This window comes from Megalobrama amblycephala, linkage group LG2, assembly GCF_018812025.1.
Source record: "Megalobrama amblycephala isolate DHTTF-2021 linkage group LG2, ASM1881202v1, whole genome shotgun sequence".
NCBI classification, from domain to species: Eukaryota; Metazoa; Chordata; class Actinopteri; order Cypriniformes; family Xenocyprididae; genus Megalobrama; species Megalobrama amblycephala.
The window spans coordinates 54,502,678-54,519,311 of NC_063045.1; the positions used below are offsets into that span (position 1 = coordinate 54,502,678).

A 16,634-nucleotide genomic window follows, 5' to 3' on the forward strand; every position below is an offset into this window, starting at 1 on the left:
AATATTATTATATTTTTTTATAAAATGTGATATTAAATATTTTATAATAATAATATTTGTATTTTAATGTATATTTACTTATATATTCAGCTTTGTTTATATCCACTTTTCCATTTATTAGTCATTCTGTGTATTTAGTGGTCAAATATTTCTGAATCATGTCAGTAATATTCAAATCAGTATTTAATGTCTTCATTATTAAAATCAATATTTAATTCTTTCTCATTTAACATTTTAATATAACTAAATTATGCTATTAAAATGTTTATAGTTATAATATTTATATGCAGTACCATTTGAAAGGTTGGGGTCAGTAAGATATTTTAATAAATTAATACTTTTGTTAAGCAAGGGTGCATTAAATTGATCAAAAGTGACAGTAAAGACAAAAATATATATGTGACCCTGGACCACAGGGTCAATTTAGTGAAATTGAAAGCTAATTAAAAAAAGCCTTCCATTGATGTATGGCTTGTTAGTATAGGACAATATTTGACCGAGATACAACTATTTGAAAATCTGGAATCTGAGGGAGCATATAAGAATGATTTCTGAAGGATCATGTGACACTGAAATCTGGAGCAATGATGATGAAAAATTCAGTTTTGCATCACAGGAATGAATTACATTTTAACATATATTCAACAGAAAACAGTTATTTTAAATGTTACTGTATATTGTATATTGTATATTACTGTTTTACTGTATTTTTGATCAGCATCAGAGACTTTTAGAAGTCTTTCAAAAATCCTACTAACCCCAAAGATTTTGAACGGCACTATAATAATCTGTTTATTTGTATAATCAGGTTTGTTCTGAGACTTATGTCCGATTTTATATGTATCTGTCCCTAAAAGTAAAAACTGGACCATGGTTGGTCACATGGTTCCTTTTTGAATAAGTGGACAATTCTGTGCCAGAATAAGTGGACAAGTCAGTCCACAGTCTGTCTACTTGAGACTACCATAAACTACCTTTTAATGCTTAAACACATTAAACCGATCTTTTAAAGCAATGAAGATCTATTAAACATGATTTATCGCTTGAATGTTTGGGTTTATTTTTATGGTTTGAGTCACTTTAACAGAACTCGTCTCACAAACTGTATCTGTGTGGGTGTAGGTGTGCGCTGTAAAAAAAAACAAGATGTTTATAGAACTTAAATAATGAAGGAACATTTTTGTTGAATTCCTTTTCTTAAAGTAAATGTCTTGACTGAATTTAAAACGTAAAGTTGCCATGACTTCTGTTGTAATTTTTTTAAATAATTATATTATTTAAAGAATCAGAGTTCTTTGCAACATTAAATAGTTCATTTAAAGGTGCACTATGTAATATTTTCTGTCCGAGGTCGCTAGAGGCCTATTCAAAAGGCGTAGCTTAATGATAAGCGCGGAATCTTGGGACATGTGGGCAAAGAATTGGGATAGGACTCGGGAACAAATCATGTTCATGGATGCGATTATTAACGTTACTGTAGTATGAAGCAGAGCAGGACCGAGTGTTGTGGGAGCTGAACGAGGCTGCTGGAGCAATTGTGCAACACATGCCTCACGAGCAGGCGAACTTTTATTATGCCAGTCGCCGGCGCCGCTTTTCCGGTCATGAGAATGAGGTAATGCAGCTCTGTTTATCATATTAGATACATTTGAGTGTGTTGAAAATGATTAACGTTACTCTGTGCGTTCGCTCGGCGACTGCTGTGAGACACTTGTTGCACACTGCCGTAAGATAGATGCTGGATGGCTTGTGTTGATAAATGGCTTGTAATTACTTTTAAACATATTGTATGATGGAGAAAATGCTGTATTACTGTTACTAAAAATAAGGCTGCATCTGATTATATTAGCTACTTGACAAAATAGTGTTTTCTCTGAGGCATGGTAAAGCATGGTACTCGCAAAAAGTCAAGAAAATTAGATTTAAACAATAAGACTAAACGTGTTGAGCAAGCTATATAATAATAATTAGTTTTCTATCTATAAATATGTCAAAACAGTTTGTTCCATTGTCTATTAAAATGTGTAATATATTAAAGCGTCTTTGGTGTTTCCATGGTTTCTACAAAATAAAACTGAAAACCGAGGGTAACTCGGGTATGACGCAATTGACAGACGACTCCTCACACGTCCCGGAGCCTTGGTTAAAATTGCAATTTTCTCACGATTTACAAATAGTTGCAAACATTTGGGATGTTGCAAGTACTCAACTGAACAAAATATATAACTGGCCTAGTAGTTTTTGGATATTTTACAGCAGAATTCTTACATATTGCACCTTTAATTATGTGCTTAAAGCTAATTATTTAAGTGAATGTGACAAAGATTAAAGTGCTTGTTGTCCAAAACTATTGAAAACATCACATGACCACTCACGAGGCAAAAAAAGCATTTGTGAAATACCACCACACACAGACCTTCAACACTTGGTGCATGAAACAATCAATCACTTTAAATCGAGGAACAAACTTCTCCTGACATCACAGGACAACGAGTGTAAATCAAATTGGCAAACCGTCAGACAGTGCAACCATATTAATTATTCATGTCCCGATGCATGCTGGGAAGAGCTAGAATGGACTGAACCGCAAAAGCATTTTTTCAGTCTAGGTCTATTTGAACTAAAAAGTGCATTAATCCAACTGACCTGCTGTGCTTGTGGGCTCAACTTTAAAATCATTATTTTGTAACTGCAAAACTGCGCTGAAACGCTTTACTTGTGTCCCTAAAAGTTGTAAGAACTTTGAAATAGTAAGTAAACCAAACTAAATAATACAATATTTCTTTATTTTTCAGCTTTATTTACTGAATTTTTTATTTTTTGTGTGTATATTTTATGCAGGCATGGTCGTGGAAAGAAACTGTGCTGGAATCAGGAACATCGGGCCGTTATACCGTGGAGACTGTGAGCACAGAGGAAGGCGTCATCTCCACCCTCACTATGAGCAACATCGTTCCTGCTGACTTCCAAACCATCTACAACTGCACCGCATGGAACAGTTTCGGCTCTGACACCGAGATCATTCGCCTCAAAGAGCAAGGTAATAATCGAGTCTGTTTTACTCATGTCTCGCAGTGATTAAGTGCCCTGACTTGATTTTTCAGAGCATCAGGGCAAAGACTGGATCATAGTCTGTTTATTCAGGTAAATGTCACCTTCTTAAATGTGTGGATTTCCTTAATGGAATTCCGACATATTCAGAACTTCCATTTGTGATCTAATTTAAACAGCCCTAATCCTTTTTACTCGCCTTTATGATTTCTTTGAAATATTTAAATGAAATTAGATGGTATTTTTTATTCAAATACTGGCCCATTTTCCTCTAGTAAAGCCAGCTCCCAAGGTGCAGAGCTGAGTTATTCAAAGAGGTCAGCTCATCCCCGTAGGATTTAATCGAAGACTCTTGGAACTGACTTCATTATGTCTCCTCAAGTGACAAACAGGCTCCTGATCCGGACTGTGCTACGTTCTGTCACTGGTTGTCTGATGATCCCAGCGGTTCTGTGTTCTCCTTAGGGTCTTTGCGCTTGGCCGTCATCATCGGGGTTGCAGTGGGAGCTTTCCTGGCTCTCATCGTCCTCATTGGGACCCTGGGGGCTTTCTGCTGCGCTCGACTGCAGAGGAGTAAGTGAGCTCGTTGTTTCTACAGAGACAGAAACACAGAGTCGACTCGTCCCGCACGTCCACTGAGACACCCACCGTTTTTAGACTCAACTTGTAATGCAGTATTGCACAATGTAGCACAACTTTATCCACACAGTGTTGGAAAGGAGCTAATTAATAGGAACACTGCTTAACTACATTTTCCTGTAGCATGACGGCAGCTCAGATGTTGTCAAATTAGTGTTGTTTTCCAATAATAAGTTGTTTTTCCAACAATTAGCAGCGTAGCGTGACAAAACACTACATCGCTCTTTTTATATTATTAAATTGTACAAAGCCAGACAAACTCTCCTGGGAAGTCTGAAATAAATAAATAAATTAATTAAATAAATAATACAAAGACTTTGTTGTTTATCACTGTTTTTTACTCAGTTATATAAATTATGTAGTCTTTTAGTTTTAATAATTGCATTTAGTGTACATCTATAAATTTCAATTTAATATTATCATTATATATATAGTGCTGCTTGATAGTTTGTGAATCCCTTGCAGAATCTGCAAAGTGTAGTACTGTAGTACTGTCCTGAATTTAGTTCACAAGAAAAAAATAGCTGAATTTATATACCATTGATTCTTAATACTGTGTGTCGTGACCTGGATGATCCATGGCTGTTTTGTTTTTGTTTTGTTTTGTGATGGTTCTTCTGGAGCCCCTTGTTTGTCCTGAGCAGTGAAACTGCCCAACGTTCTTCAGAAAAACCCTCCAGGTCCTGCAGATTCTTTAGTTTTCCAGCATTTTTTGCATATATGAACCCTTTCCAGCAGGGACTGTATGATTTTGAGATCCATCTTTTCACACTGAGGACAATTGAGGGACTCAAACACAACTATTTAAAAAGGTTCAAACATTCACTGATGCTCCAGAAGGAAACACGATGCATTAAGAGCTGGAGGGTGAAAACTTTTTGAATTTGAAGATCAAGGTAAATTGTACTTAATTTGTCTTCTGGGAAACATGCAAGTATCTTCTGTTGTAGTACTAAATGAAAAAATATGATATTTAAACAAAGTAAGAAAAATTTGGACATCTTCATCCTGTTCAAAAGTTTTCACCCCCCGACTCTTAATGCATCATGTTTCCTTCTGGAGCATCAACGAATGTTTGAACCTTTTTTAAAAGTAATTCAAAATTTTGTATGATGCCTCATGTTTTGTTAAAATAATTCAAATTTTGCAAATTCTGCAAGGGGTATGTAAACTTTTGATATACTGTATAATATATTGTGATAGTGTTATATTGAAATTGCATGATTAGTTCAGGGTAGTTAGCTACTTTAACCTGTAATGCAGCTACAACTGACAGCAGTTGAACTCCTTTAAGGTTCCAGTAGCTTGCAACTCGGCAAGCCACATTTTCTGAGTAGCTTCCTCAACACTGTACCACGCAATGATAAGAGCACACCCGCACCTTACTCACGTCTTAGTCTATCTGAGGTCTTTATTGTCTTATCTTTCTTTCGCAAATTGCCTCCATTAGCGGTGAGCTCCAGCTCCTTACCAGCAGCAGCCGGGCTTTATCTGGCCGGGACTGTAAAGACCTCATTTTTTAACAAGTGATATTTCTTTCTTTGCATGTTGTGACCGTGCACCACAGAGGACATGCACCTGGTGATGTCATCACTCCCAGTGTCACTCTCCTCTCGGCAGCGAGAGCTCTCCGGCACTTTAAAAAGTGAAAGTAAGCCCTTCTGTCACCTCTTTCAAATTAGCAGCCAGGTTTAGGGAAAGTATACCTGCATGTTGTTCACCGGCGAGTGCTGCACATTCACGGGTCTGTGAAGGGATACTCGGAATCATGTCTGTAGGATATTGTGTGGCTTGCATCACTGTGGCTAATCAGAATGATTTCTGCCAGATCTCAAAGGGGTCGTATCTGCTAAAAATGACATCCGAGTGAGATTGTCCATAAGGACAATAATGCAGCTCGAGAACCGGAAGAACACAGCAACATGAAGCAAATGATGGTGAGTTTGCACTCTTAACCCACACAACACACACACTTCTCTCTGACTTCCTTTTCATCTGTTTAGCATTTTTCTCAGTTATTCAGATGTCAGCTCTAAATGCAGGAGTAAATTGGCTCCTACAGAGCTTAAAAGTCAAGCTAGAAGCATTTGCGTACACATTCATATGTTTTGAGTCTCAAGAATCAAACATTCTTTATCCTAAAGATACAAGATTTGATAGTTTATCTTGCTGTGGTTAGCCCTTTTTTTGTTGTTATAATGTTCAAATATTGATAGTAGACGATCATGTCACTGGATGCCATCACATTATTGGTCTTCTCACAAATTATATGCATTATCAGTAAAAATAAGACTTCTCTTTCTTGTTCTGTTTTGACAAGGAATATGTTTTCTTACTATACATTCTGAAGAGGAAAGAGTTTGTATATAGGTCTTAAAGGGGAACGATCAAGGGTTCTATCATACACCCGGCACAATGCAATGTCAGGTGCAACGCAAGTGTTTTTTGCTAGTTTCAGCCCGACGCAGTTACCATTTTCATGTCCAGCGCCCACATTGTTTAAATAGCAAATGCACTCGTGCCCATCTGTTCACCCATGGGTGTGCTGGTCTGAAAACGAGGTGCATTTTTGGCGTGTTGGTATTTTGAGGCAACTGAAAATCACTGTGCCATTGACCAATAAAAACTTGGTCTAAATTCAATGGCGCAGTATATATATTTTTTTTGTTATTTAAAGGTTGCGTTAGTAATATGCACCTATAAGTGGGTGCACAATGCAACATACAGGGAAGCGCAGCAGCACACAAACATGCCAAATATTAAAAATAAAAGGAATACAATGTAAAAGATTATTATTGTGTACATAAAGATAAAAATGCATACATGTCATAAATGAGAGTCATTGCATGTATCAGTTCCCATACACATGTATTTAAACTGACTCGTCAGGTTGAGGGTGTCTATGTTCCGTCATGTAAATAGCAATCCACTATGGTGCAAACGCACCTGACTTTTAAAGGGAATGGGAGATGACACTCTGATTGGTTAATTGCACGTTATGCCCACAACACACCCGTGACTCATTAAAGAATTAGTTCACTTTAAAATGAAAATTACCCCAAGATTTACTCATCCTCAAGCCATCCTAGGTTTTTATGACTTTCTTCTTTCTGATGAACACAATCGGAGTTATATTAATAAATATCCTGACGCATCCAAGCGTTGGAAACTAGGGATGTCCCGATCACGTTTTTTTGCCCTCGAGTCCGACTCATTTGATTTTGAGTATCTACCGATACCGAGTCCCGATCCGATACTTCTATAATACATGAAAAAGAATAAAGAAGAGCGAAAATAAAAGTAAAAATAAGCGTGTGCGCGCTTCGGATGAGTGCACACAAATCTTCTCACAGCGCGTGCGAGTTCTCTTTCGCGTCTTGTTCTTGAAGGTTTAAATCAGCAAGGCTTAAATGAGTTACTTTTAACACAGACAGCAACGTGTGCTGTTCAGGTCTCACCTGTATCAACGCCCGGGTGATGACGGCGTACATGACTGGACATTAGAGCATACGGCACTCGCAGTTAACAGTTTACAAAGAGTGACTGTTTTGTCCTCGCTTTCTGATTATCGTTGTTGTAACGTTTTGCGCATCCATCAACTGAAACATACATTATTTGAACTCTGTCTGTCTGTTTTCCACGTTGCTATTTTAAACAAACCATATTAACCAATAGATGCGTCGTCATTCGAGATGGACCGCGGTGCAAGTGCGTACCTAACCGTAAGTGGAGAACCGTAGGGTTCGATTTTTTTACTGAGAACCGTTGCACCCCTAATACATATATATCCGAGTCCTGATCGGGAGGTAACGTCCGATTCCGATCGAGTCTGAAACCACGTGATCGGGCCCGATTTCCGATCACGTGATCGGATCTGGACATCCCTATTGGAAACGTCCAAGCGTTGGCCCTCTGAAGCAAAGAGGTGTGTTTGTGTAGGAAAAATATCCATATTTAACAAGTTATAAAGTAAAATATCTAGCTTCCGCCAGACCGCCTTCCGTATTCAACTTACAAAGAAAGTGTAACGCCTCTCGCAGTTCCAAAAGCTTACACTATGCCCTATGCCTTCCGTATTCAACTTATGAAAAAAGTGGAACTGATGCGATGTCAGTTTTTGTAAGTTGAATATGGAAGGTGGTTTGGCGGAAGCTAGATATTTTACTTAATAATTTTTAAATTTGGATATTTTTATTATACAAATGCATTGCTTCACTTCAGAAGGCCTTTATTAACCCCCTGGAGCTGTTTGGAGTATGTTTATAATGGATGGAAGCACTTTCTTGAGCTTCAAACTCATTGGTCCCGTTCACTACCATTATAAAGCTTGGATGCATCAGGATATTTATTAATACAACTCCGATTGTGTTCATCAGAAAGAATAAAGTCATATACACCTAGGATGGCTTGAGGGTGAGTAAATCTTGGTGTAATTTTCATTTTAAAGTGAACTAATCCTTTAAGAGACTAGGTGCAACCCTTTTGGACCACACGCCTGACGCGCCATCCATTTTTTCCATCGTTAAACTAGCAAAAGTGGATTAGGACACACCCTAAGTGCACCTGCGCCATGCGCTTCAGACCCATGCACTTAGATCATTAAAATAGGACCACAAGTCTTCGCTACCATTGATAGCCACTGAACTGTTTGCATAAATTATTGCTGTTCATTTGCATAAAGCCATACTTTTCTCAACATTGCTGGTCATGCCCACATTGCTGTTACAATTGCTGGTTTCTTGTCACGTCTTTACTTTAAGTCGCTGTCAGCGTAAACAGGTTTTTTCGTCTTCCTACCTATCTACCCCTGCAGCACTCAAATCACAGCACTGCAGCATCCTTGAACTTTGACCGGGTTCAGATCAGACTTGAGCTTTGAGGGAATTTCTGTTCTTGCTAGATGCTGAAATGCTCTCGTACATGCTTACAGGCTGAAATCAATACCAGTCACATCTACTGCATCATCTCACTTTCTCTCTGCTTTTAGATGGAGAGAGCCGAGTTTCAGCAAGAATCGGTGTTAAAACAGTTGGAGGTCCTGCAGGAGGAGGAGAGGGAGCTACAACACATTAAGGTGATGAACAGAGGGATGGAGAGATGAGGGGAAGAACTCTGCAGGACTCACATCTGTCACCATTAAAGAACCCCAGAGAGGCATTTCTCCATCACGCTCATAAAAAACAGATTTAATACAACAGCCGCGTAATCTCACAGAATCTAATAAAGCAGAGTTGTGGGAACTCTCACTCTCTGGCTTTTTTCAGAATTCCTTGCCATGTTCTTTTTGCCCATTATAGAAATGTTCATAAACGGACGCGTTGTCAAACTGACTGACTGCATGTCAGATCTCCACAGCCCAGTTTTTCATTATATTCTCTGGTAATTGAGAAGTACTGGGGCATTTGTTTGAATGTGCATACTAATTCGTTTAATGAAAGCCGCTTGGCTAGACTTCAGTCTGGAACTTTTGTCTGGAACTTTTTAGCCTTTCAGATAATTTCAAAAGCTCAATATTTCAAGGACTTGTTAAGATCTTTGGAAATTGCACATTTAAGACACAGCATCCATCATTAGTAATGTGTGCTTAGGCAAGCGTAACTAACAAGAGATGGAAACTTTGACTTGCGACTTCCTATTGAGTGTCATTTACAAAGAGAAAAACATTTCTCAAAGATAAAACATCATATACTTTCCTGTAGATACGTGTGACTTTCAAAAAAAATGATGTTGAAATAATATAGTATTATAAATATTTTAAAGGAATTGTATTGCAACAGCAAAACTAATCTATAGCTTAAAAATGTTTAGGATTTTAGACTTTAACTTGCACCAGCATGAACATGTCTGTTCCTTATCATCATTATTTAACACAATCCTGTAACTCGTTTGAAGAACATGAATGGTGAAATGCGAGCTTGCCGTTACATTTGGAAGTGAGCAGACTCGACTTCAGGACCCGAGCCTATGGAGTCCAAGGTGATGAAAAAATATATATATTTCAATGCCTTTGCATTGTCCTGCAAATGTTTTGCGTTCCCTTGAGAAACTTTGCGTTAGCTCACAAAACTTTTGAGTTTTTACGAGTGAACATGGCAAAATATGAGATGGGAGGTAAAATTATATTTCAATGCTTTTACTTTGTCTCGCAAAAGTCTTGCATTTCCCAAGAAACTTTATCTCTGGGGGAACACAACATCTTTGTGAAGAGAATACAATGTTTCTCAGGGGAACGCAAAACTTTTGTGAACCGAAAATAAAAATTTTCGGGGAATGCTAAAATTTTGCGAACCGAAAATAACGTTTTTCGGGGAATGCTAAACTTTTGCGAGAGAACGTAAGAGCATTGATTATTTTTTCTCCATTTAAATACAGATTTTCCTATATATACTCCTAACATAGAGTTGGGGGAATGCAAATCTTTTCCATGGAGCACACAATGTTTCTCAGGGGAACGCAGAACTTTTGTGAAGTGAAGAAAGTTTCTTGAGGGAACGCAAAACTTTTGCGAAGTGAACAACGTTTCTTGGGAGAATGCAAAACTTTTGTGAGGAGAAAACGTTTCTCAGGGGAACATACAACTTTTGCGAAGTAAACAAAGTTTCTTCTCAGAGCTTCTTCGGAAAATGTTGGTCATATTGTTTTCTACCAACAACCACACTTACCGCAACAATACCTCTAAGGCGGAAATCTACTGTCAATCTTGAAATATTCCATTCCATCTAGTACGATTAGGCCACTGGTCCTCATTCAGAGAGGTGCGGCCTTGACTCTGACAGCGGTAAAAGTGTACACCATACTATTTTTTTTCCAGGAATCCCTGAGTTGTTTCCCCTCTGCGCTCCCACAAGGCCACAAGGATTAAAAAGAGAGAGCAGATATATGTTATCTATATAGAAATTGGCCAAAAATAAAATGTGAGTGAATTTTATGGAGATTATTTAGCATATTTAATGCTGACATGAATCGTCAAGGCCCATTTAATTAGCTGATAACAGGATTTGACTGTTTATGCTGGAGATGACTGTTTCACACCACTAAACCATGTAATCTTCTTAGCGTGGGACAGTTATCAGTCTGTTCCCTAATTTCCATGTCACGCTGCCTATAATTAGTGTGAGCTGAACTTGACCTTGGCTTTTTACAGCTTACAAATACATGAGAGGAAAATTACAGTTTCCTTTCCCTTTTTCTATCATTTTGCTTTTAATTCGGCTAAAAGGTATATACTGTAAAAGTCCTGTAATATAAATAATTGTTTGATAAAATGAATAACTGTGCTAACAGTCTTCGAATAAACAGATTATTTAGATGTCAGGCTTTATGAAAACATCCAGTGCATTATCCACAAACAAATAGAAAGAATAATTTGATGTGTTTAATGATTCATTGACTTCTATTATGAGAATTCATTACGTTGTTATTTCAACAGAAAAGAGCCTATTTATACATACCCGTTTACACCTGGTGTTTTAATCTCTTTTGTCCATTTTCGACCCCTTCTGTCCTGATTTCTTTGAGGGGAGGGTCTATGGGCAGGTAAATGCAAGACCATGCCGAACGTGGTCAGGAATGGTGAGAGAACGTTGTGTTTGGTATGTTTTTCGTCTTCAAACTAAACTTAGGTCTTCAGCCGACAATTTAAATCCCGTCTGGCTAGCATGCTTCCCGCAATAGGGGCTTTCGCACCGGAGGAACCTTTCCATAGTTCGTAGAACTATTGGCTAAAGTACCTGGATTTTGCCGTGTTCGCACCGCTGGAACTAGGAATGATTTTAGTTCTAGGAACTCCTTTTGGCGGAACTAAATTAGCTTCTACTTCAGAGTAGGGTCTAAACCAGCACTATATCATTCGCCTCGATTATATGTAATACTGAAAGTTGTCATTGGAGATTTAGTCTCTTAGCCCCAATTTTTGCTCTTTTATTCACGTAAATTATGCGTTTACATTCCATCTCTGTTATCATGAAACCCACGACACACAACAAACACAGCTCCGATCACAGAATCTTCCATCCACCGGTTTTTAGCGCTTGTAAATGCGGCGCTTAAAGACGCCGCTGTCGACCGCTTCAGAGTTCCTATTCGGTGTGAATGCAATCAGGAAAATGGCCTGGGGGACAAATTAGTTCTTGGGGAACTATCCTAGTGGCCTGTTCCTATAACTGAGTTCCTAGAACTATTCGGTGCGAAAGCCCCTAGTGTTTACGCATTAGGTCAGTAGATGGAGAGTAGGTGGTCTTTTGTGGCTGTTCGAACACATTCAACCACATGAGCATCTACAGTACGAAAGCAATCCGGACGTTTTCGACTACCTTTGGAAGTGCTTGAAAGTGGACAAGCTCATAATGTTTTACACCACAGTTTTATCTTACACTATATGTGCTTCCATAGCACTGTGCCATGCATTTGTAATTTAAGTCATTGCCATTCTTTTTCCGATAGCTTATTTGCATAGAAAGTGTCCAAATAATTAAATGATTGATGAAATGTATTTATTTATATCTCATAGGATCCAACCAACGGATACTACAGCGTGAACACCTTCAAAGAACAGCCAACCCCTACCATTTCTCTGACAGCCAACCAGAACACAGAGGCCCGAAACCCTGCCACGGCGACCCTCGGAAAGCACCGCGTCCCCACCGGCATGTCTTACACCAACATTTACAACACGCTGGGCGCTGGTCCCAACCGCCTATACGACTACAGCCAGCGTTTCGTGCTGGGCATGGGCAGCAGCTCCATCGAGCTGTGCGAACGTGAGTTCCAGAGGGGATCGCTGAGCGATTCCAGCTCGTTCCAGGACACACAGTGCGACAGCAGTGTCAGCAGCTACAGCAAGCAGGATGGATATGTGCAGTTCGACAAAGCTAGCAAAGCCTCCGCGTCGTCTTCATCCCACTACTCGCAGTCGTCCTCCCAAAACTCGGACCTGACCCGACCGCTACAGAAACGAATGCAGACACACGTTTAATGTGAGAATCGTACGTGCTTTTGAACGAACACTAAAGGTGAGTCGCCTGTGCTTCATGCATCATTCGTGAACAAATCCAAGCGTCGCCAGCTTGGAAAGACAATTCCGACATCTCAAGCTCATATTTCTGTATATTTTGAAAAGTAACGTGTTTTTTAGATCTCATGTTCTTTGTGGAAGACTTGCGAGTTTGAAAAAGAAAAACGAGGGGGGGGACAAACCTTGGACGTCGTTTCATAACATGACAATCAGGAATCACAATCGTCATTGACTATCACGGTGAGCCGATCTAATCTGTTCCACGCAGCCTGGGATCCGGTACTCGGATGCGGGAAAAACTTGAGGGTTGTATTTGTTTATTTTTTAAACAAGGAGCCAAACTTGGGCCGTTTTGTAGTCCTTCTGCTGTGGCCCAAAGCACAAGGATGTCTGTTCAATGCCAACCGCAGTGTTTCTCTGTTGATAAAGAAATCTAAACGAGGATGAATTATCCTCCTGAGGTCGTCGCTGAAAATGATCATTCTGTGCTTTTCTAAAGACTCTGTAAGATAGATTTCACTTGTGTGCACTAAACAGTTTTTTAATTACATCTCTCTCGTTATGTGGTCTCTTGTCTTTACGATTTCATGCTTTGTGTTTTTTTTCCAATGCATAGCGAATGTGTAAAAACACACACGACCAAATTGCATGTGAGAGGAGTTCTTCAGGAGCTTTGCTAGCGTGGACGGCGTAGTGTTTACATGCCAGAGACCAGAATGTAAATCCCCCAATTTTTTTTTTCTAAACACGTATTAAATGTGAGCTGATCATTTCAACACTTCATGGTTAATAAATGCGTTTACGTATGTACACTTCCTGTGAATTCAAACGCTCTGTTGTTAAAAGCTTTTTTATACCTCCAACAATGTGCTGTTGTTGTTGTTTTTCTATACATAATTGTTCATAAACCCCCCATTCTGGTGGGAGTATGATTGAACTCCTTTTTTTTGTTGTTGTTATGTTATGTTGTGCTTATTTTAAGGCTGCCATATGTTTAAGCTCACTGTTTTAAGTAAGCTTCTCTTTCCCGCAGCCCCCCTGAATGTCTGGCGTAAGCGTTTACATTGCTTAATTGATGCAGGAAGTGCCTCCCGTGGTCGGATGAGCCTGCAGAACGTTCTGAGTGAAACTTTGACTCGAGCTGTGCATCAGAGCAATTACACTGATCAAATAATCATGATTACAAAATAAGTGTTGAATAAAACAGTGTGTGGGAAAGACGTTCTGTGGTCATTAAAGCTGAGGTGGCGTCTATTTTTTTTTGGTCCATGTAATGTTTTTTCATGGCTTCCTGTCAAATCCGATTATGTCGTTTCAAATGTACCAACTGAAATATGCATGCTGTATGATAAATAGGTTATGAAAGTTTTCACTAATGCTTCATTTAAAGGAGATTTTCCTTGCTCTTTGGAAAGAAAACTAACACCGAGTGACAAACAGTCTATTCACTCTGACAGCAAAAACATTGCATGATGCAACACAATCACAGATAGTTAAAACATATTTAATGTTTAATATAGTAATGTACAACTTTAGCTACTCAGCACAATGGCACAGAAATAAAAACATGAGTGACCAAGTTTTATGTAACTAGTTAAGACTGGAAAATATTGATTTGCATGGAACAGATGGCTGGCATTCACTGCATTGAATTTCATATGAAAAGAAGTAACAGTACAGTAGCAAAAACAGCCTAAATTATGAGTATCCAAGAGAGACTGGACTTAAAAATGTGATAACATCAGTTTATGGAATGTGAATCAATAAGTAACAATGATGAACAACACTTTTACAGCATTTAATAATCTTGGTTAATGTGCATTTCTAAATATACCAATATATTTTCAATGCATTATGTATGAATATGAATTACTGATGAACAATTTGCAACCTTTGCAGGAGCTCTGTTCACAGCTGAATCTGTGCCAGGCAGGAGAAATCATACTGTGCATACCGTTAATGTGATTTAAAAAAAAAAAAAAAGAATCTGATTGAGTCTTATGAGCCTGTTCTTTTTAGTAAATCAAAAACACAACGTGTGGCTAGAATTGTCTGATTCCTGAATGTATGACTCTCATGAACCGGTGCTTTTTAGTGAATTAACAGCATATAGTGCGCACAGGCAATTCAAGAAAAATGACTCCTAAGCCTGTTCTTTTTGGTGAATCAAAAACATACAGCACAGTCAGTGCAGTCAGATTCCTGAACGAATGACTCTCATGAGACGGCTCTTTTTAGTGAATCAACAAAATACAGTATGCATAGACGATTAAAGGACAAATGACTCTTATGAGCTGGTTCTTTTTAGTGAATCAAAAACAGAGAGAGCAGCCAGTGTAGTCCGATTCCCAAACGAATGGCTGCATCTGAAATTGCATACTCTCTTGAGTAGGTCAGGTACTTCTTTTGAATATGTAATTACTTTGCGACCACTAAAAATATGATCATACTATGAATGTGTCACTGTGTAGTATGAACATACTTGGGCCTCATTTATAAAGCGTGCGTGTGCACAAATTTGATCTTAGAGTGTGCGTACACTAAAATCTGCGGCAAAGTTCATATTTATAAAAATGTGGAAAAGTGAAATGTGTATTGTTTTCAGAAAAAGTCAAAATTGAGAGAGTTTTTTCTTAAAACAGAAAAATAACAGCCAACTGGGTAAGCAAAATAATCTTATTTCAAACCGAAAACAAGATTGCTTACCTCATTGGTAGATTATTTTGCTTGTTTTAAGGAAAACCTCACTCAAATTTGACTTATTTTTTCTGAAAACAAGACAATATATTTTTTACTTGTCTAGAAAATGCTTCTTGGTTTAGATATTTGGACTGCAAACAAAGCAAAAAAAATCTAAGTTAGAAAAGCATTTTTTGCAGTGTTAAAGTTAAATTATGTAGTATGTATAGCACAAACCTCTACTTCCGCCAACAGGACCCCGATTTCGGCCTCACTATTCTTTTTCTTTCCGCTCTCCTGTCTCAAGTAAAGAATTTGGACGTTGAATGGTGCTCTTTTATATAGATCTGAAACCATTCATCTGCGCACAATTTCAAGATCATTTGCGATTTATAGATTTCACATCTGAAACAGAGGCGTACGCACTTTTTTTGACAGTTTCTACGCAACATTTTATAAATGAGGCCCCAGATGTACAACAGGTGCTGGTCATATAATTAGAATATCGTGAAAAAGTTCATTTTTTTATTGTAAATTATTTAAAAAAATGAAACTTTCATATATTCTAGATTCCCTACATGTAAAGTAAAACATTTCAAAAGTTTTTTTTTTTTTTTTTTTTTTTTAATTTGTTGATTAGAGCGTACAGCTAATGAAAGTCCAAAATCCAGTATCTCAAAATATTAGAATATTTACATGTGAGTTTCATTAAATGACCATCCCTACAGTATAAATTCCGGGTATCTCTTGTTCTTTGAAACCACACTAATGGGGAAGACTGCTGACTTGGCAATGGTCCAGGAGACAATCATTGACACCCTCCACAAAGAGAGTAAGTCACAGAAGGTCATTACTGATTGGGGTGGCAGTTTACAGAGTGATGTATCAAAGCATATTAAATGCAAAGTTGACTAGAAGGAAGAAATTGGGTAGGCAAAGGTGCACAAGCAACAGGGATGACCACAAGCTTGAGAATACTGTCAAGTAAAGCCGATTCAGACACTTGGGAGAGCTTCACAATGAGTCAAATGAAGCCGGAGTCAGCGCATCAAGAGTCACCACACTCAGACATCTTCAGTAAAAGGACTACCAAGCCACTTCTGAAACAGAAACAACGTCAGAAGCATCTTACCTGGGCTAAGGAGAAAAAGAACTGGACAGTGAACAGTGGCCGAAAGTCCTCTTTTCAGATAAAAGTAAATTTTGCATTTCATGTTGAAATCATGGTCCCAGAGTCCTGGAGAGGCACAGA

General features: G+C 38.3%; 1 protein-coding gene across 1 annotated transcript in view; it reads left to right on the forward strand.

Moving 5' to 3' along the window:
• The window catches only part of kirrel3a (kirre like nephrin family adhesion molecule 3a), a 184,445-nt gene extending 170,488 nt beyond the window's left edge, over positions 1-13,957 (forward strand). Inside the window, 7 exon segments of the mRNA XM_048180962.1 lie at positions 2,842-3,040; positions 3,517-3,624; positions 5,258-5,341; positions 5,519-5,554; positions 5,557-5,627; positions 8,678-8,764; positions 12,200-13,957. Of these exon segments, the coding sequence (XP_048036919.1) occupies positions 2,842-3,040; positions 3,517-3,624; positions 5,258-5,341; positions 5,519-5,554; positions 5,557-5,627; positions 8,678-8,764; positions 12,200-12,664 (1,050 nt within the window). The 3' untranslated portion in view covers positions 12,665-13,957.
• Positions 13,958-16,634: the final 2,677 nt, after the last annotated feature.